The sequence below is a fragment of the Protobothrops mucrosquamatus genome, unplaced genomic scaffold (genome assembly GCF_001527695.2).
Source record: "Protobothrops mucrosquamatus isolate PMUCROS unplaced genomic scaffold, P.Mucros_1.0 scaffold43, whole genome shotgun sequence".
In the NCBI taxonomy this organism is placed as follows: Eukaryota; Metazoa; Chordata; class Lepidosauria; order Squamata; family Viperidae; genus Protobothrops; species Protobothrops mucrosquamatus.
Genome location: NW_015386425.1, coordinates 1844076 through 1866876, shown reverse-complemented (window position 1 = coordinate 1866876; position 22801 = coordinate 1844076). Strand labels below are relative to the sequence as shown.

The 22801-nt window shown below is 35.6% G+C and overlaps 1 protein-coding gene across 1 annotated transcript in view; it reads right to left on the bottom strand.

The window, feature by feature from the left end:
- Positions 1-1296: 1296 nt before the first annotated feature.
- CDH20 (cadherin 20) overlaps positions 1297-22801 on the bottom strand; it is a 42293-nt gene continuing 20788 nt past the window's right edge. Inside the window, exons 6-11 of the mRNA XM_015811507.1 lie at positions 19334-19587; positions 11960-12096; positions 8808-8929; positions 5946-6063; positions 2421-2672; positions 1297-1796 (exon numbers count right to left, since the gene is read on the bottom strand). Of these exons, the coding sequence (XP_015666993.1) occupies positions 1297-1796; positions 2421-2672; positions 5946-6063; positions 8808-8929; positions 11960-12096; positions 19334-19587 (1383 nt within the window). The remainder of the gene's footprint in view (positions 1797-2420; positions 2673-5945; positions 6064-8807; positions 8930-11959; positions 12097-19333; positions 19588-22801) is intronic.

The following is a 22801-nucleotide window of genomic DNA, read 5'->3' as shown; positions in this document are numbered from 1 at the left end:
CTATCTATCTATCTATCTATCTATCTATCTATCTATCTATCTATTTGAGTGATGCATTTATTTGTCTTACCAGATGCTGGTTTAGAAATTGAGGGAAGCAGAATATTAAGACCATGGGTGATCTTTTGTAGTGTTGAGACTGCAGTTTCCAGTATGCCAAAATAGCAATAGGGATAGGAATTTTGGAAGTAATTTGTCCTACACTATATGTATGGGAAGAATCAAGTTAGAAACAAACATGGAACAGGGATTGAAATGGTTTCAGTCAAGAGGCTCTTTAGCTATAACAGACAAAAGATCATTTGCAGATTCTTTTTCCTTCAATTTAAATTTTATTAAAAGAGTTCTAAGGTACTGCATTCAGTACATGATATTTATTACCAAAATTATTAACAAATATACAAAACTTATATATGGAATATTTATTACATCCTTTTATTCCTCTATAATACTGCATTTGTTCAAGTAGGTCACCTACAGTGTAAACGTCCCTCTGTTTGAGCTTGACTAGTTTGGGAAAGGTCCTCTAACATCATGTAGATATGAAATTAAAACTTTTTTTGGCTTTTACTGGTAACATCTGATTTTTGCATTTGGCATGTGGAAGAAGTATCTACAGTGCAGAAATGAGGCATTATTTTTATGATTTGATTTTGAATCGTAGTTTTTTTTTAAAAGCTGAGGAGAGAGGCTCCGCATACATTAATTTGATATTAGTAATAATGCATATGACACATGGGTCAGTTGTTCTCCCTTCCGCTTCACTCAAGTCTTTTGCTCTTTAGCCTCTTCATTAGGACTTGCTGGTAAAAAAAAATCTGTTTTATCGATGTCTTCCCGTATTTTCTGACAAATCTTTCTTTTATAAACAAAGAGGAAGAAATCATCTACTGGAGTCGGTTTTCTCCACACAATTCCATGTGAATTGAAATGTATAGATTTTTACACGCAGATGTAAAAAAGTTAATAAGTGGTCCATGTATGTGAGTGCGTTCTTGTGTCTTAATTCAGTCATTCTAATCCAGAACCAAATGTTCACGTATAAGTCTTTGAAAGAAAGTTTAAAAAATCTTCCCACCTGTCTTTCTCTCCTGTTTATCATTGTTTCACAAATGTAGCTTAAAGTAATTTCATAAAGCTGATCCAGAGAGAGTGCTTTGATTTGTTCAAATTCTTCTGCATTCTCTCTCAAGCATCATATTGCTAATTGTAGGAGGCCATCCCACCGATGTCTGATATCAGACGAGTACAAGTTTAGATGGCGGCATTTGAATATCAAGTACTTGGCCCTTTTGGTTACCAAAGAGTCCCACTCCCCTCTGTGGCACCATACATTTCCGCCAGTTTCCTAAAGCGTGGTCCCCAGTCTGTCAGATAGTCATAGCTCTGTTCTGAGTCCGTAGTTACAGACTGTAAGGAACTGAGCGATTCGGCCACTGAGCCATTGCCTTCAAACATGTAGGTCTGGAGGGAATCAAAGGGAGGTGCCCAGAGGTCCATGTCTGCTTCGTAGAGTTTGGCCAATACATAGCTGTGAACACTGCTGTCCATCGTGCAGGCCTGAGGAACATATCTTGAGAGGCTTTCAATTTCTGGCATCATGTCTTGTCGGTTCTTCATGAATGCCTGGGCCTCTCTGGGGTTCCACAGGGCAGAAATGTCAAAAGCTTCCGTATCTTCTTCCCCACCGCCTTCGTCATCATATCGGACAATGTTCTCATGGATATTCTCTTCCTCATCAAGCATGTAAGGCTGCTTCCGGTGTCTTTTCATGGATAAGATCAGTAGCACCAGAACTAAAGGAAATGAACAAAATAGAAGCACTTAGACAGCATTTTTTTTTCTTCATTCAAGACCAATCAGCAAGTAATATTTTATTTGTAATGGTAATCAAAGAGATCTACTTTTTCCCATCAAAATTGCTAACACTATAGAAGTACTCCTCGACTTACAACAATTTGTTTAGTCACCATTCAAAGTTACAACACCACTGATAAAAAGTGACTTATGACCGTTTTTCACACTTAGGACCACTGCAGCTTCCCCATCAAAATTCATCACATCATCAAAATTCAGGTACTTGGCAACTGACTCATATTTATGATGGTTACAGTGTCCTGGGTTCACATGGTTTGTTACCTTCTGATGAGCAAAATCAATGGGGAAGCCAGATTCAGTAACTGTGTTACTAAGTTAAAAACTGCAGCAATTCACTTAACAACTGTGACAAGAAATTTGTAAAATGGGGTAAAACTCACTTAACCAATGTTTTACTTAGCAACAGAAATTTTGGGCTCTATTATGGTTGTAAATCAAGGACTATCTGTAGTGATTAGTATTACATTTCAACCAATATTGCCCCTTCCCTTATTTTGCCTGAAGAACATTAGATTTGTTCATGAGATGGTATGTAGACATACCGAGCAAAACAAAAATGCAAGCTAGAATGGCAATCAGGGCTCCTCTGCTCAGGCTGACAGGGAGTATGTAGGCCTCTGCATTACAGGACATCACAAGACCTTTTTCATCACAGCTGCAAACGTGAATGGTTACTGTTCCAGTACTGCTTAGCACAGGACGTCCATTATCAGCTATTAAGATGGGAAGATAAAAGGTATTCTGCTCATGTTGCCGAAAGCCTGATCTCTTGGTTAAAATCCAAGCTGTGTTGTCTAAAAAGAAAGAAAGAAAGAAAGAAAGAAAGACTTATTCACAATGTTAAAATATAAAATATACATATTACAAAACTGATTTTTGGATTAATTTTTAAACTTACAGTGTTGTGTTCACCTGGATCTATAGCTGCAACGTAACTACTTTTGGAATATGCAATTGTTTGTGAATTACTCTAGACTTTCAATTACACGTGTTTCTCTGTCTTTGGAAGCTGGCATGTCCATATCCATGCTACAGACGCTATTATTATTGTTAGTGAAACATTGATTTATTTGCTCATTTTATATGGCCTCTCACTAGCCAGGTGATTTTGTTCACTTTACAGTGACCTTAGCTATATTATTTCACCAGTATTTCAGACAATGAGCTTAGTTGCATGTAAGAAAATTGAATGAAAAGAGCCAATTAAAAGATAGGGAACACTAAAAAGGAAGGAGGAAAGAAAAAAGAGAAGAAAAAGAAAGGAGACAAAAAAAATAGTGAATGAAATAGAGGTACCTAAGACACCACAGTGCATTAAATTTCAGAATTTCAGTTTAAATATCCTGTGCTCTTTTCTTATAAGTGAAATCATTTTGAAGGTTTTAGATTCATAATCCAACATGGTAGATTGAACTTTAGCTGTGAAAACTTTAGCTGTGCCTGAGAACTGCTTTTTGACAACAACCACTCTTGTCATTCCTAATTAAGATGTTGAAATAAAGAGGCAAAAGAGAGAGAATTTTTTTTCTCCGTCTTATACCTGAATGTTGTTCAGAATGCCCCAAGCATTAAACAAACCTATATCACAAATCTTTTAATGATGACTTCTTTTAAGCTCATCAATGATGTAAGTTTAAGGAAAGAAAATAAGAATCATAAGTATGTCGCAGCAAGGCAATATCGTGTAAATCTTGACAGCAATTTCCAAATAATAAATCTAGGCACTTCATTGCTGTAGACTGCTGATGTGAGAAGGCACTCCCCTTCTTGAAATTATACCCTTCTAAAATTTCCAGTTTTGCCATTTAAAGGTAATTATACTTGTAAAATATGTCATCTTTATCTGACATTGATTTGCACCATTTTGAAGAAGGTTGTTGTGGACCAATAGCTAAGTGTGTAGAAAAAAGTGCTAGATAAGTCCAAGTTAGCTAGATGTGAACCTCTAATTGTGGGTGCACATGGGAATATATTGTGATGGAATGCATCTAATGCATGAATTCTCAGGAGGGAAGGCAGCTCCCTAATAGTCCCCAAAGTATATGCTTTGTGGAAGTGGTAACATGCTTTATTTTGGCCAGATTTTACCTTTAAGTGAGGAACAATAAATAATTTTTTGGAAGAATCACAATGTTTCTGTCTTTGTTTTTGGAGCCTGACAATATCCTTTACCAAACCTTTTCCAGGCTGTATTGAGCAGGCTGAAAATAATCTGTAATTTTTGTGCGTGCAGCTTCCTGAGCACACAACAGAATAATAACTGCCTGGCCACGTGGTGAGGCCAGTTGTGGAAAAGCTAGAAATTCCTAATGCCTTAAACCAAGAGCAAATTGGTCAGTCTATTTTATAAAGCTAAGCTTTAAAAAAAAATTAAATTGAAACAATATGCCAATTCAACTTTCAGAGCATGGAGCTATGTGAAAAACTGATTTTGTGAGTAAGGTGTTCCAAAGCAATACTTTTTGTAAAGCTTACTTTTTCCTTGTTTCTCCAGCTGTTGAAATAATGTTCACCATTAGGTGATGCTATAGTGCTGCTTATTTTTATATCATTTCCTACATTAATAGCTCATTCATTCCCCCAACTGTTTTATTGAATTAAAAGAGCATCATCCACTCAACAGAGGGAGGTGTCACCAGACTCAGGAAAAACTCTTGGTTTGCGTAATATATTTTTTGAAATTAAAAAAAAATAAGCTGAGGGAAGTCAGAGCCCCAGAGAAGGAAATATTAAAAAGGCAGAAAAATATTTTTCCTCAAAAGGATTTTTAAAACCAAAAACCAAACCTGGCATCATCTCTTTGCCCCAAGCAGGAACCAGCCCTATACAAATGCAGATATAAAACCATCAGGAAGGTTGGAGCCAGGAAACTCAAGAAGACAAAAGAAACTCTTAAGAGTCATTAGCCCAACCCCAGGGAAGCAGGAGATGACTTTTGGGACACAATAGGACTAAACCACAGATACTAAGGCCTAGAAAAGCACTCAGACTCAGTTCAAAGTTCATGCCACAGGAAGAGGAAACTATTCTAAACAAAAAGCTAGAGAGGGTATAAAAAGCTACTGCCCATGTGCTCAGCTCCTTCTTTCCTCTGCTCTTTCCTGAAGAACCATCTTTCTGCTTCTTCAATAAACTGTAACCTTCTTCCCAAAGCAGTCGCCATGTTGCTTATTTATTCCCGGCTTGGATGAACCAGGATGAAGACTTACTTCTAACAATTCAGAAACTACAACTGGGCAAAAGGAACTCCAGCATACTCAGGAGCCAACAAATTTGCTATTTGAAGAGGGGGGGAACTGGAGTTCCAGAAGAAAGGGAAAACAATGGAAAGGAAGTGAAAAGGTACTTTTAAAAGGGACATGAGTATATTTGTTACACCTGTTGACTTCTCTAAAAGAAGAGAAAACTTTTTCTTGGCTCATGCAGCATCTGTGTAGTCTCAGAAAAATAGAAGTTGAGTTAAGGAGATATTAAGGAGGTGTTGACAACTTATAATGGCCTGGTTGCGCTCTATCTGTACCTCTTAAATTCAAATGCGTATTTTCCTGGGACTACAGAATTGCCTTGCAAGCGAAGAGCAAAAAAAATTGGCTTCATGAAGGAGGAAGTGTCACCAGATGCAGGAAATTTCCCCGCATCTTTTTTGAAGCTCCTTTTCTGCTTTGGATCTGTACACCACCCGAAGGAAGTAAATCCGAAATACCTTTTCTGTGTTCTGGGGAAATCCAGAAGAAGCTCAGGATTAAGCAAAAAATAATATTCATTCGGTCATCTCTTCTCCTCTGTCTGCCCCACTGACTTATTACATGATAAAAAGATTTGGGTTTGCACAGCCTCCTCAAAATAAAAGGCTGTAGCACTGCACTGAGAAATATGAGGCAAATTCTTTGTAACTTTCCTAAAAACAAAATGATACATTGATTTCATGGCTGCTTTTAAGCAGCAGGTGTCACTTGTTGTTATTTGCAATGGCTGGCTCATGAAGCAGTTTTAAACAGAGCTTCGGCAATTCAACCTACTTCAGAAGATATTAATTAACCAAACAAGTTGATGTCTAGTTCAATTACCTTGATTGTCCCTTAGAGTAAAATTGGGGTTATTTGCTGTCTCGGGAGCCAAGCTGTAGTAAAAGTGCTGCCCGTCTTGTGGGTCATCTTGGTCTACTGCACTTACTGTCTGGATCAGCTGTAGGACAGAAGAACAAAACATTTGATCAATGACAATTCCGCTGGAGAGAAACACTTTTAAGAATTAAACTGAAAGCAAAATAAATGTAGCTTTTGAATAATAGCTTGTTGTAGAGGAAGCAGAGAGCTATGAGGGCAATCAAAATATTGCAGGGATCAATGGTAAGGAAAAAAAATCTCCCCAGAGTTGTTTTGCTCCCTGTGAGGAGGACAAATTTGTATGGTCCATATCTCACTGAAAGAGCACACGGTTTATATACAGATAATCTGTGCAAGAAAATCAACTAGTAAAGCTAGGAAAGAGAATTTATTATATATTATACTTTTCTACACTACATTACATTACATTACACTACACTACACCACTCTACATTATTATACTGACATCCTGTTATATTATATACTATAGATATCCTATTCAATTGGCATGCCACCCCCATGTGGCATCTGGTTCAGTGGACACTCTGGTTGCAACTTGAAACAAGCATGTGATAATGGATCCTGGACTGGAATGTGCCTGCAGGGATTCTCTTTGGTTGCAGACCCCATAGAGGAGCTCCAAAACATGAAGCAACACATTGGGAGTGACCAAAACATGTGGGAAGAGTTTGAACTGTTGAACTGAGGAAATGGACCCGTCCTTGCTGCTGTGAGCTCTGCCACGTGTGTTTTGGACTCATGCCCCTCATGGTTGATCAAGGCTTCCAGGAACATATGATTAGCTCCAAGTGGTGATTCACTCTTTGGGTTTTTACTACTGTTTTGTGAGCCCCTCAAACTTGTAACAAATAAGATAGGCGGTCATACAAATCTTTTAAATATGTACCCCTCTCTCTGTCTCTATACCTTGAGAAGAAGCTTCCAGTTAGAGAAGATAGCATTAGGCCCAATGAAAATCAATTCTTGACTAATAAGCCACAATATGATAGATTGAATGCATATTTAATTATACTTAGAGAAGACATAAAAAATGGGACATCAATTATTTGGGATCCATTGATTTCAATACATTTATTCTAAGTCTCAAGTAATTTCAAGTAAAATTCAATTTTGATCATATGCACAAAATACACTTTTAAGTGTCTCTACTGAAATCTATTTCGGGAGACACACAAATGTATTGCAGCAAGAGTATACTTTTTTAACCATTATAAGCTTGCTATACTTCTCACTATACTTCCAATTAGACCTACGGTGGGCATTTTTAAAAAAGGTTTTGTTTGTTGTATGTAGTCTTGTAATTGTATTAGAATAATTATTCCTAAGATATTGAAAATGCATTGAATATAGGCTCATTTATTGATTTAAATATTTTAAGTTTATATAAATACATATTTTTATATTTTGATGTATATATTTATATTACGTAAAAAGTATTTTACATAAAGTAAGTGGAAAGACAAAAAAGATAAAAAAAGAAGAAAGAATTGTGAGAAAAGAAAAAAAGTAACTTCTCTTCAATAGATATTAACAAGCCTTTCATCTCTCCACCCTCTTAAGTCTTCCACAAATTCCTTTAAACCCTTATTTATTTCTGATCTATTTCAATCATTAAATCCATAAATCAGTTCATTTTTTTGTTCTTTTAGCAATAGTCCACGAAAAGGTTCCAGTCTTGTAAAAAAGTACTTATCGTTTTCCTCCTGATCAAAATATCAGTATTGTCATTTCTGCTATTTCTGACATGTTTACAGTTCATTCCTCCATTGTGGGAATTTCATCTTTGTGCATATAATTATCTTGATGGCATTATCAAATTGATATAAATAGATAACTTAAAAATCCCATGAATTTATGGGAAATAATATTTATAATATTTAATTATAATATTAATAATGCATATTACTTCTACATTGATATATCACATATCTACATGAAGAACTTTAAAATTGTTTATTCATTTATTTTATTACTCTACATAACACTTGATAGTAAATGATTCTGAATGGTTCATAATAAAAAGCACTAAAAACAAGAAAAAAGACCACCTAAATCCTACCAACTCCCCCATTTCCTGAAATAGGACAAAAACCTAGGATAACTAGGACCACAAAACCAACATTGGGTTAGAGGGCAGGTGGTTAGCAAGGATCCAGACTCCATAATGAGTGCAACAGCTATCATGTTTAGTCTGCAGCTTGAAGATAATGTACTATTGGAGATAAATTGCTGCCCTGGATTTAAAATCCTTTATCGAAATTTGTCTACTCAACCTTTAGAAATGTCTCTTAATTGACACAATGGAAAGACTGATCAATATGATTTCTTTTGAACAAAACGTAAATCCGTTTAAAGGCAGAGTTACTTTTACATATCTATTGGATGTGTTTTATTCAGATACGTTTTCCTTTTTTATATATTATAGCTATAAAATATATTTTAACATTTCCTTTGCTAGAGTTTGGAGGATATAAGAAATTAATTTTACTACTGCTTTGCTGCTCTTTTAAATGTTGCAGTGGATTCAATTTAATATTTAAATTAGATATTAAATTACTGTAAATGCTAAATTACATAGTATTACATTCTACTGAAATTGTAATGGGAAGGAACATACTGGTGCTCATACGAGTAAACTTAGCTGCGTTCTCATTCCTTGCACTTACTAGCTACTGTGCCCTCTGAAACCTACTTCAGAAGTTTTAGAGAATGCAGCTCATATCTAGATCATGTTAGATTGGGGATAAAGGTCATAGATAATGGCACCATTTTTAAATATAAAACACTGCTTTAGCTTCTCACCTGTCCAACTTTTGCATTTTCACAGACAAATGCCTCATAGAACCTGGGAAATTCTGGTACGTTGTCATTTACATCCAGGACTCTTATTGTTACTGAAACACTGCCAACCTGTGAAGGATTGTCTGAAAGGAGATAAGAGTGAATTAATATCAGAGGTGTTCTGCCTGAGCATAAATTAATCCTGAATTGAATGAAAGAGCTCTGGAGAATGCACTTCCCAGATGCAGTAGATAGTATCTGTGTTTAGACTTTTGACTGGTGGCATCTAAGACAGCTTTCTCTGTCATTGCCCCTGATCTATGCAACACGTTGCTCCCAGAGGTGAAGATGGCCTCCACTCTTCTAGATTCCAGAAAAGTTTGAAGACCTGATTCTGCTAACTGGCATGAAGAACAGCATGCAACCTTGGGATTGCTTAGTGCTTAAGGGTGCGCCTTCCTCTCCTTCTTGCCTTTGAACTTGTTCTTAATTCTGTTTTTAACTCTGTTTTTAATTCTATCTCTTTGGTTTTATGTTTTTTTGCTGTAAACCACCCAGAATCATCTAGTCAGTGAGATATCTAAATACATAAACAAAAAGACATATACTTTTCAACTTATAATTTTATTATATTTACTTACTAGATATGTAGATACAATTAAACTAGTCAGTTTTTAAATGTTTTTAATGTAAGTTATGCATTAAATTTGCTTCTTGGATTGTGAAATAGCTAAACATCCCTCTGTCTGTCTGACTTATGTTAAAACCCATAATTTAATTTTGTTACTGTAACTATTAAACAGGGATTAAACTGCAATTAGGCTATTTCAAATATTTTTAGATAAAAAAAATTAAAAAAATATTCTAAAACTAATATAATTACTAATTTTATATATGTTGGGCAGTTTGTGATTTGCCCTTGTGAAAATAGGACTGTGCAGGGCTAGTGGTAGTCATACACACAGGGCTGCAAAACAAATTTATCACAAATCGCAATGAGAGCAAAGTGCTAGGATTTATCAACAAGGATTTTACATAACACAGATCAGTTGGAATGAGCCATTCCTAACACTCATCAGCTTCAAATCAGAAATACGCAGAAAGAAACGTGCATTTTGGAATGCAGTATTCAATAGAGCACACAGTATTTGGAAAAGTTATATAAATGAAATAATAACTGGAGTTGGGTGACCAATACATTAATTATATTAATAACAGGCCCTTGGGAAGGACTCAATAGGTGGATAAAAATGCCAAATCTAAACATCTAGCTGACTGTGCAACCAATTATAATAATAATAAATTAGAAGAACTGCAACTTTATAAAACTATTGCCTCTACAGTATCTGTGATACTGATTTGATGTCACAATAGTTTAAACATTTCTCTGGAATTGTACAAATGAAAATAATGTAATATATATTTTCCACATGGAGGTGGTAATATCTAAATGGGATACTTCAACATAATCCTTGCTGGCCAGAAGCTTATCACCAGCCTTGTAAACAAAAAGATTATACAGAGTTTTAGCGGTCTAAATATCTTAACAGTGGGATTTTCTTTCTACACCATATTCACCATGTGATGTAACAAGACCATATCATAATTCTCCTTCTCAAAATATGATGGTATCTCATGGGATGTTTAAGTCGGCAATAAATCAGAAGGAACTAAGGCACTTATATTTTGATGACATTTTCTGTATCCACTGAGGATGGTTTCAGCTGTTAAATCACTAGTTCTATGCTGGGGAACAGTTGTAAGACTCACAGCATAAGTAATATCATGTTTGACAATGAATTCCACTGTATAGCAAAGCCCGGGGTAAGTTGTTTTAATTTGGTGTGATAGCCAGTTCCACTCATAAGGGAAATGTTTTCAGAAATATTGCTCTAATTCTAAAGCAGAGATGAACCCAAAATAGGTTTTGGAATGTAGCTGAGATCCTAGCAAGTAGCTTTTTCTGTCCCAAATTAGGTTTGATAGTTTGTTTGTTTATTTATTTAAAGCATTTTGTAGGACAATTACAACAAACAATTGTTTTCTCAAAGAGTTTTTCAATCAGAGGCGGAACGTTTTAGCAATTCCCTGAGTCAGCTAATCTTCTTTTGATATTGTTTTTTTCTACTCTGATAAAATCTATAATATTCAGAGCCCCTGTTCTGCAACTAATAATTCCTGGAGAGAGTATGTATAAGGTAGCTCTTATCTGAACTGTATTTCAGAAAAACGTCAAAACCTCCCTTACACCATAATTCCCTTGAATGTTAACTACTGTATTTGAGTAACCAAACTTCATAGAGCCCCCAGGGGTATACAAATTAAATTCTAATTTCATTATTTGTATATACACACGAGTTTTCCACTGCAGGGCATATAAAAATGCACTGGCTTCTTAATTGCAGTTGAATGATCAAAAGCTGGATTTGGGAGGCTGGTTTTAAATCCTGATCAGATGGGACCCAGGTTAACCTTTTCACTGTGCTTTAGGGAAGCCAGAGGAAAGAGAACAGGAGTTGGCAGATACAGTCTGAAGCTTGGCCTTCATCACTGCTGAATGGAAGTATTATGCATCCGTGCTTGGTATAATACGCGATGTCTCCTTTGTTGATCCCTCTTCTGCCTGCATTTAACACTAGGATAATGTGTGACAAACACTAAAAAATGTCATATATCTTGAAGTTGCCTTTGAACAGTGTTAGGAATTAGGAGGGACGGGAACAAAACTGAAGTGCTGCTACTTTAATACAAGGATGACTGTGTTACTCAACAGTTGTGAAGAAGATCAAAGCTATATCCCAGAGACATGGCACAAATATAGTGCTATTCAGACTTGTTTGTGTTATGTTTAAGTTAAAGTATGTACATCAGAGCACTCAACAGAAATACAAAAGAGAAATTATTCAAGTTTTCCTCGTTTCTTTTCTTTCTTCTGCTACAAGCATAAACATACTTGTTTTCTGTCCAGACAGGTAAAGAACTGTACAACCTTAGAACATAGAGTTGGAAGGGACCTTGGAAGTCATCTAGTCCAACTCCCCTCTCAAACCATTTCAGACAAAAGGCTGTCCAGTCTCTTCTTGAAAGCGTCCAGTGATATATCCTTGCTATACAGAAATAGACATACAGACACACATAGACACATTAAATAAATGATAATTTGATTGCCTTACTCGTTTCCACACCTAGCACAGTGATATTGTGCCATGAAATGTCCTCCCGGTCTAGAGGTCTTGCAGTCATCAGAGCACCTGTTATAATGTCCACATAAAAGAAGCGTCCAGGATCGCTGTTTCGATCAATGGAATATCTGTAGAAGTTCACATTTAAAAAAACGTAATTAGAACCTACCATTACAAATTGAAACAATTTTCATTACTAGTGGTTTTTTTTTTTTTAGCTCTGTGGATTTAACAGTAATTCAGTTCAGATGCTAATTTATATATGTAGTTTACTGGCTCAGTCACGCAATCCCTGAAAAATCTTTTAACATTGACTTGTGCAGTAGGAATAGAAGAAATAATGCTAGTTCACTTTGGATTCTGGTTTTTTTGCCTCTTTTAACAAAGACATGTATAATTTTTTGCTTGTTGCACTAATACAAGGAAAGTGTTTGATTCTAGTTATTAAATTTTGAAAAGGTTAAAAAAATTAACATCCGTATTAAATTAAGAAATATAAAGGTATTGAAGGTTGTTTCTTTGAGAAAGAATAAGAGGCATAGCTCTTTTTTTTAAGCTTAGGACAATGGAAAACAATTAAGATGAACAGAATTAGTAGTTGGTAACATTAGGAAGAACTAGATATTTTTCTTTGTTTGGTAATTGACCTTTGGAGACACGAAAAGCAGTTAATATTCATAGTGTGTCCAGGCCAGAAAAAAAGCATTATTTAGTGCAGTATACAAACATGCTAATGAAATAACTACACCAATCACAGTGGGACTTACTTCTAAATATTCATGAATTTACTCAGGGCAGTAAAAGTGAAATCTTATTCATGCAATACAATTCCACAATGTTTCTACAAATTAAGCACCAATATTTTCAGTATGACATAATTTCAGTTAAGAGTCTGCAGAGGGTTGCAGTTTCAAAATCATACATTTGTGCATGAATAGTTGGTGCATCTCCCGATACTAAAACCAAATTCTACAGTGTACTCAAAAAGTGGTCATTTAAGTTTCATTAAAAAGTTAAAACATGGAAGTCCGGTCCCTAACAACTCCTCTGAGCATATTTTGGAATCAAGATATATAAAATAGCTGTTGCACACTCTGTGAAAGATTGAATGTACAGTAATTACAGAATCAAGGAATCAGAAATTATTTTAACTCCCGATCACCGTTGATGCAAGAAATTCCCATATCATGCCATGTCAATCCCAAGGGAAACCATCTGCCACCAGCTTTTAAAGCCATTTTGATGTACTGGTTAAGGCACCATGCTAGAAACTAGGAGACTGGGAGTCCTAGTCGTCCCTTAGGCACGAAACCCAGCTGGGTCATTTTAGGCTAGTTACTTTCTCTCAGCCTTATTCACCTCATAGGCTTGTTGTTATAGGGAAAATAGGAGGATGAAGGAGTATTAATGTTAATCGCCTTGAGTTATTTATCAAAATAATAAAGGCGAGATATAAATAAAATAAATAAAAAAGCTACATTAAAGGATAGCCCACCCCCAACAAATCTCACTCAATAAAATTGGATTTACTTCTGAATAAACATTCATAAAGTTGAATATCCAAAATAAATGATCATGGCCTCTTTAGAACGAGACAAGGTGAGATGAAACTCTCTAAATGCATCATGTCTCCTTTTTAACTGGAAAAATATAGCTTTTACTATTTCAGAAATAAAAGTTTTTATAATGACTGAAAACAGAATGCAGTATCATTCATATTTTATTTTCAGTAAAATGCAGTTCCTTTAAAAATAATTAATAGACATTTGTGAATCTTTGATTTTAAGTGTTATTTCTTGGAATTTATATGGATTGCAGAGTTTGTAGGATACAATATGAAACAAGCACAATTTTTTGGCTGGAATGTTAGTTTACAGTTTGAGATATAAGAGCACAATCCAGCCAAAGTTTAATGTGAGAGTACATTTCTTACATTTATTCCACTGGGTGCCAATGAAACTAAACAAGTTTTAACTTTGGCTGGACTGTATCCAAGATCTTTACAATTTCAAATTAATTCTCTGCTTAGCTGACTGTCATCAAGAAAAGCTTGTCACTGCTGGGGACAAAGTAATTTCAGGAGACTATTCATCCAAGAAACTTTTTTCTCACTTTGTCTTCTAAACACTTTTTTTTTTTTTTTGGAATTTGTAACATTTTGTGTATGGCATCATTTCTTCCCCAGATTCTTTAAGGAAGGTTAGCTCAGTGAAAAATGGTTCTGAATGAGCCATCTTGGCCCCATTGCTTTTAAATGAACGGATTACGGAATTTAAGTTGAATTGACTTCCTGATTTTATATGGTATTAACTTTGCAAAGTACATCATTTACTCTGAAGGTAGGAAGCAATATAAAATATCATGGTGTTGCCTCTCAGGCTGCTGCTATTTATTTCAGGTTGTCTGGAGCTCAATAGTTTTACCTATCAGCATTTAAAGTAGGTTCAGACTGCTAAATAGATAAGAAGATAGGATATCTGCAAGCAGACTTTGAGAATGACCTTGGCAGACAAAAGGAAGAGATTAGGCAATGGTGAGACAAGAGGCAGCTTAGTCCACAGAAGGAATAATGGGACAATAGAAAACATCTCAAAAAGGATCCTCCCTAGTTTCTTGGCAAGGCAAGATAGAGGGGGGGGGAGATGTATTTTCAGCCTTGCGAGATTGTTGTCAGCCTTGCAGACAAGAAGTATAGCTCTAACCTTTTTGTAAAGTTATGTTAACAATTTTTCCTATACTCCATCTCTTGCTCAGTACTTTCCAATAGACCAGCGGTTCTCAACCTGTGGGTCACAACCCCTTTGGGGGTCGAATGACCCTTTCACAGGGGTCGCCTAAGACCATCAGAAAACACATATTTCCGATGATCTTAGGAACTGAGACACCGCTCCTCTATCCGTTTCCGCATGGCTTCGAACTGGGGGCCGTTGCAGCACCAGATTTGTTTCCGACGAGCATCTCCTAAGGGAGGCTGTGTTGCTTTGTGGCCCTTTCCACGGAGGAGGCTGAACTAAGCTCTGCTGGCGCTGTCGCCCTTTTGGCTCTCTCTCTCTCTCTCTCTCTCTCCCTCTCCCTCTCCCCGCCTGGGCGCTTCTCCAACCAGGCTGGGTGGAGCCGGCAGAGCAGCGTGGCGGGTGAGTGGGCGGCGTCGGTGCGCGCTTGGAGAGTCCTTAGGGTTGGGGGTCACCACAACATGAGGAACTGTATTAAAGGGTCGCGGCATGAGGAACTGTATTAAAGGGTCGCGGCATTAGGAAGGTTGAGAACCACTGCAATAGACCATTAGAAGGACACATTGTTCATCTCCCAGGTCTGATTATGGAGTGTTTCAGTATTTAGGCCAAAGTCTATCTTGTGCTAAATCTGTAGAGGGTGTACCTGTCCTTTTGAATATTTTTAGATAAAGCTAGGTTGTGACTAGTGTGAGTTCAAATTGTGCAATATTCATTTTAGTGTGATTTATAAGTTGATAAACAGATCATATTTAATAAGAGCCAAAATTCACTTAGTGTAAGGCCAGCACAGGCACAGTTGTGGCTAGCACATGCGCAGTTGCAATTCGGGTTTTAGATGCAAATCATTGTTTGTGCAAAATGGAGGAAAGGAAGGTTGAAAAAAGAGGAGGCTTATTTTGAAAAACTGTAGCAGAATACAGGAAGTAGCTCGTACTCTTTGGGTATGGATTTATCCTTTTTTCCCCCACTGGCATATAGTATTTTATTAATAAATATATACAAGCGTATGTTTAAAAATGTTAATTGTCTATTTCCATTGAACTGGAACCAATTATCCTGTTTTCCACAGAAATATCACTTTGATTCAGGATTGAAATAATGTGACCATTAACCACATTAATTGAGACCTAATTGTACAAATACACATAGAGAACTGAGTTGGTAAAAGGTAGAATCTCATCTATTGGGATCACATTACATCTATTTTCTACTTTCATTGCCAGTTTGTTTTAATATGCAGTTTATTGTTTTTACTGTCTTAAATGGTTTGGGACTGGGTTGGCAAATCATCTTTTTTCATGTAAATCTACTCTATCCTTCAAGATCAGTTTTTATCTTCTCTTACAAATGCTGTCCCTACAATTCCTTAACATACCCCCTTTTTATTCTAAAAGTTGATATTTTAATTAAAGGATATCAAAAAGAAAGAGGAGTGAAACAACTGAATCTTATGGAGTTTTTATAGTAATATATTCTAGATCTGGAATTCATTACCTTAACATACAAACAAGTTATTCAGGCCTTATAAAATATATGGTGTACTACATGATCACTCTGGATAAACCTCTTCTCTGTTGACATGTAGACAATTGCATGTTCAACCTTACTGTTGGTATCCATATAACAAAGATCCGGGTATGGAAGAATACTGGATTGCATGGAAATGTTCATGCATCCAATTGTATACAGAAGGTTGCTCTATTAAACATATATATAATCACTAGTTTGTTAATCGATACCATACAACACTTTAACATTATCAGCTATAAAATATTATTGTAGAATGACATAATGTCTCTGCGAAGGAAGAACATATTGCTTTGTTGTTTGATTTGTGAAAATGTTGCCTTTTTCAGGAAAGATTAGTTACACATTTCCAAAAGCCATTTGTTAACATTGTAATAATATAATTTTTCTAATTTCTCACTCTTCCCATTTCTAGGGATTTGCACATTTTTAAGAATATATCCTTTGGAATAACATGAGCCCCATACTAGGTTTGCCTTGCAAAGATACGATAGATGGATTGCACAAACTATGCAATCAGGTAGAATACTGATTGTGGGCTTCTGGTTTTTGCGTCGGAAGCGCATGGCTGCATGAGAGCAGACCTCTGCTCCCCACGGCTAGTTTCTTCCTGCTTGGGGGATCCTAGATGGGTCCGAAGTTGCCCCAGAGAAGTGACTGTGAAGGAGGGGCGCCCCATCAATCACGAAGCAACAGCAATTGCTTTGTTTGATCCAGAGAAAGCCCTCCGAACCCGACAGGAGAAAGCTAGCGTGAGATCAGCATTTAGCCCAAGCTGCTTGCAGCCGAAGTCCCAGAGCACGAACCTAAACATCGGTGAACAGAGTGCTTGGAATTGGTGAGAGTACTGATCTTCTTTCCTCTATCTACTATTTAAATCCTTGAAAAGATCTCCAAAGCAAGAAAATCTCAGAAGTGAAGGGAGGGGACTATATCCCCATTCCCTTACAGATGAAAGTGGCAAATTAACATAAAAGGTAGAAAGAGATATATTAAAATTTGATTTAAAATATTTCAGTCTGGACAAATCTAGGAACTAAAAAACTGTCAAGATTATACCCTAAAAAATTTCTGATGGAATTATAAAAATATATAACAAAAATAACTTTTTGATTGAAAGAAAAACTGAAAAAAGAAATAATTGCTGACATCTAGTGGAGAATAAGAGAATAGAACACTAACAACAAGGACTCAGAAATTGGCAGAATGCCCAGAAACAAAGAAAAAGTTGTTCCTTTGAATTGCAAATAACTTTGAAGACAGCTGGGAACAAAGGAAGATTTGTTTAAGATTAAAAAGTGTTTGAAAGAAAAAAAACCCAATAACACCTGGACTGTTGCTTCAACATAGGAACTGTTTGTGGAGGGGAAAGACCTTGGCTTTTTGGCTAATCTTTTAGAGGAGAATTTGCAGGAGGGATTTAAAATGGCTTAATATACTGAATCTGTAATTTTGATTACGGTAACTGATAAATTGACTTTTGCATTAGAAAATTGATAAGAGATTATTTGAAGGGGGGAGACAACATGGATATCAGATGCGTATCAAGAGATGACAGGATGCCACATTCAATATTTTATCCTGAAGGACTTAGCCTGGAAAATCAAGGGCCTCCAGAAGCAAATACTTCAAGGGAAATACTTTCCCAGAGGAAATATATATAATGTTAGGACAAATACAAATGACAATAGATTCAAATCATGACGAAATTCGAAACACCTTTGAGCATATTTTGAGCATAAAAAAGCATATTTCCAATCTAAATCTACAATTAAAAAATACCCAGGAAATAACAACAAAGGAACAAACAAATCAGACACAGATTACAAATTAGAAGAGTACGATCAAATTGATGAAATAACAAAGGAAAAGAATTACAATTTGACACAAACAGGAAAAAATCTATAAAGTTCTGATACAACAAGAAAAATGGAATTATTAGGAGAACTTTAAAGTTTGGGGGACAGAAAGAATTTATCTTACTTACTTCATCTTTTGTATTCCCAACAATATTTGTAAAAATACAGGAACTGTTGGGTAAGCGGATTACATCAACTTGGAAAATTACTTGGCAAAAGAAGAAGATCAGAGACAGATACAAGAGATTCGACTCGCCCTACAAGATGGACTATTACGTGAATAAACATTTGTTTGAATATGGCTAAAAGAACAGAGAATTTTGAACATAAAGGGGCCTTATTAGAAGAAGGATAATGAGATTTAATTAACATAGTATGTTTTATAATATATTAAATGTTAAAATAGTAGGTTGATGTAACTTTTATTAATATATAAGTAAAACATAAACTGATTAAAAAGGATGTTATATCTAGATACTATAAGACAGATAAAAAGTATAGTATTTTTATAATGCATGACATAAAATATTGGGAAAATTTAGACAGTGAGATGACTAATATGAAGAAATTATGACTGATAAGAATTGGATTGAATATAAGGGAATCTAAGCGAACAAAAATGATAAAAATAGGATATATGCTGAATTAATGAGATGATGGTTATGAGAATAATATAAGCTGAAAAAATATTGAAAATATTAAGAATTATATTTTGGCTAAGGTTGAAGAAGGAAAATACAAATGGGAGAAGGGAATATCAAAGAAATGTATTATTAATTAATATATTAATTATGGAATTATCAAATTTAATCATTATTGACTGTTAATTATTACTGTCCTTTTTTTTCTTGTTAAAATATAAACCAAGACAACACGCTGTACACCAGGTACTGGAGATTGTTATAGTTAAAAAACAATAAAATATCTATAAAAAAATAGAATACTAATTGCGCAAACTATGTCTTCACCACACAAAATCTCTGAAATTCCATAATGGCCTACAAGTTCCATGATATCTATACTACAAAGGTAGTATAGATGGAGACACAGATCTTAATAAATGTTGATTCAGATTTAAACAAATAATACAATGATGATTTTGCTGAATAAACTGGCCCCAAACAATAGAATAATATACAATTTTATATTGTATTTCATTTGGCATTGTGATCTCCTATTAGTCAAGAAAATCCAAGGAGTTCATATAATGGACAATTAGAACGATTAAGGAAAAAAAATAAAACCTGATTGAATTGTTGATCACATCAGGGTCCTTGGCATTTATCATTTGTATGGTGGTCCCAATATCCACATCTTCAGGCACTTCCACAAAATAAAAACTAGGCTCAAAGACTGGGGGCTCATCCACATCTTCCACACTGATATGCACAGTTGTAGAGTCACGAAATGGACCTAGGTTCAAGAAACGCATTTCAAGGTGTGGATTGGCACCTTCTACTTTTAAAGTGTAACTTTTCTTGGTTTCAAAGCTCAGTGGCTGGAGAAAAGAGAGGAAGAAATAGAAGACAAATTATAAAGCAATCTCTGCTACTGAAATGAACCTATTCCTCATACTTATCAATATCGTTAAAAGAAAGCATGTCTAAGCTTATCCATACATGGTGTTGGAGAGATCTGTTTCGGGATCCAATCTGGGTCGTTCAGGGGGACCAGAGCTTTAGTTTTCCGAACTTTCGGACTTGTGCGGGAATCCGTCTTCAGGGAACTTCAGAGAGACGTTTCCTGAAGACGGGCTCCTGCACAAGTCTGAAAGCTCGGAAAATGAAACCTCTGATCTTGGTGACTGACCCAGATTGGATCCCACACAACATTATCCTGGGACACGTATCTTTGCCTTCATTCGTGAGATCTATTTCACTCTGTTATTTATAAGTTTGAAATCTCTAGTTCTTCCCATTCTGTTAATGAAAAAAATAACGACACAGGTCTTGGTAAATTTTGGCTCAAAAGCAAGCCAAGTACAGTTCTGATGCATCACACTGGTTAAACACAATAAAATAACTATTCTACCAGGACCAGCATTTAGAGAACGTTTTATCATCTTTGGTGGACACATAGGAAAGCTAAGAAATTTTGGAAACTAATATTTATGTCGATTCGGAAAAAATTGGAAATAGATGTAAAATTGAAACCTGAAGATTTTCTTTTAGGGATGGCAGATAAGCAGTTAGAAAGAAAACATGGGTCTTTGTTTTTATATTGACAGCAAGGTTGTTGTATGCCAAAGATGGAAATCGAAGAACAGATTTTGAAATGAATGGAGATAGCCAAGTTGGTGAAATCGACTGTTTTGCTTAGAGACAATAATTTGACTACGTTTTTTATGACTTGCAGACTTAGATTTCTTACAAGTCTAGGAGAAAAATCAACCTTTGGCTTCAGGATTTCAGGATTAGATTAGATTGGATCAGACTAGAGAAATACTGTAGCTTTTTTAAATATATGGTTGTTCACATTTGACAGTTTATTGTCAAATAATTTATTTGACAATAATAATATATTAATTTTTAAATTTTACAATTAAAATTATATTAATTTATTATTATTATATTAATACATTAAATTAAGAGAATAATATTTTCTGACTTGATATTTTAGAAAGTTGATTACTAGTATTCTAAGATATAGGTATTATTATGTTAAATTTAGAGAGAGGTTGTTGAACTGTTATTATCTGCAGACTAAAAGAAAGTTGGAGGTCATCTTTATTGCAAATGTGTTTACTGTGGGTGTTTTTTTGTCACTTTTAATTTGTTTTGCTATTCCTTTTCCCTTTTATGTTAGTTTGTATTTTAATGTTTGACTTTGAAATTTAATAAAGATATTATTTTAAAAAAAGGATTAGTGGAAGCAATCACATTAAGAATACACTAGAAGTATATAGTGTACAGGCTGCACATTTTTACATTTTAATGGCTATAATCATCTGTGCTTATATGCTATTAATCCCATAGAAGTTAATGGAGTTATGCACATGCTTAAGCATTCCACTGAAACTAATGAGTTTTAAATATATTATGTTTTGGTTAGTCTATTATTACTGCTGAAACTCTTAAAGAGAGGTCTTTATTACAGAGAAATAGAATAAAATCAAAAGCATCATGCTAGGCTCTCCCTTTTGCAGATCAATTTCTGTTCCATGCTGAGCTTTCATGCATTTTCGTTGGGCACATTCTACCTCAGAAGAAAATGACACCAATAATTGTATTGCACTGATACATAATACGTGCTTTTTATGTGTAACAGTAAAAGGATAATTAAAAAGAATCCTTATAACAACAGCAAAGCAAGTTCTAGGAATGACCAAAGAATCTTTGTAAAAGTCGATGTGGAAATGGGGGTTGCAAAGATCTTATACAACATTATGAGGCTTCCAGCTGGTAACTTAATTTCCAAGAATGCACTGGTTATGTGCTGTTTACTTTTATATAATGGATACTTTGCCGAATATTAGCAAAATGGAATCCTTTTAATTGGCACAGACCTTGATCAAAACAAAATGCCTGCTAGTTTCAGAAGTTGCTGGTTTAGAAACAATCTCTATTTTTGGAAGAAGTTTATTTTTCTTTTCTATCCATATTATCATATTCATGCACTAAGCATTGTCAGATCCATGTTTAATACAGAACTATAAGCACACATTCACATCTCTGGGACAGCTACTATATATAATTTGTATATATCTATATACAAATTTATTAGTATAGGTAGTCCTCGTTTTATAACCACAATTGAGCCCCAAATTTCTGTGGCTAAGTGAGATAATTGTTAAGTGAGTTTTGCCCCATTTTTATGACCTTTCTTGCCACAGTTGTTAAGTGAATCACTGCAGTTGTTAAGTTAGTAATACGGTCATTAAGTGAATATGCCTTCCCCACTAACTTTGCTTGTCAGAAGGTCACAAAAGGTGATCACATGACGCCGGGACACTGCAACCGTCATAAATACAAGTCAATTGCCAAGCATCCAAATTTTGATCATGATGCTGCATAATTTTCGCACACGGTATGTATGAAAAACAGCAATAAGTTCCTTTTCTCAACATTATTGTAACTTCTAATGGTCACTAAACGAATTGTTCTAAGTCAAGGACTACTTGCACAGCGAATATAATCAAGAATTTGAAAAAGTTAAAAGAGTACCAATTCCTTCCAGTCTGGAGCAATGTCCCACTGCCAGCTGTTAACCCTGCCGAAGCTTTGCAAGCCCTGGTCACGGTCATATCAAAAGAGAAGACTGTTTTTTCCATTCCTTCTGGTGCTAATCATGTGCTTTCTGGACAAGAGCTAGCAACGTTTGCAATCTCCCATTGGTCTTGAATGCTTACTAGTGACCATGGATAGGCCACTACCTTTTAAACTAACTCTTCACTTAGACCAGGCATGTCAAACTAGCGATGTCATGTGACGTTGCATGACGTATGGGGACTTTTTCCCCATTGCCGCAATGGGGTGGGTGCGGTTTCAGTGTGACGCATCCGGCCCGCAGGCCGGCAGTTTGACACCCCTGACACCCAGTTTGATACCCCTGAGGGTGGAGAGAATAAAATGGGAAAGGACAGATCCTTTCTTAAGCTTACTGCAAAAAAAAGCAGCAATTTGTTTGCCCCTTGGCAAACCAAAAACCCGCATGCGGAATGCCTCACTTTATCAGAACTTAATATGAAAGAGGGAAAATGAGTTATTTCTTGC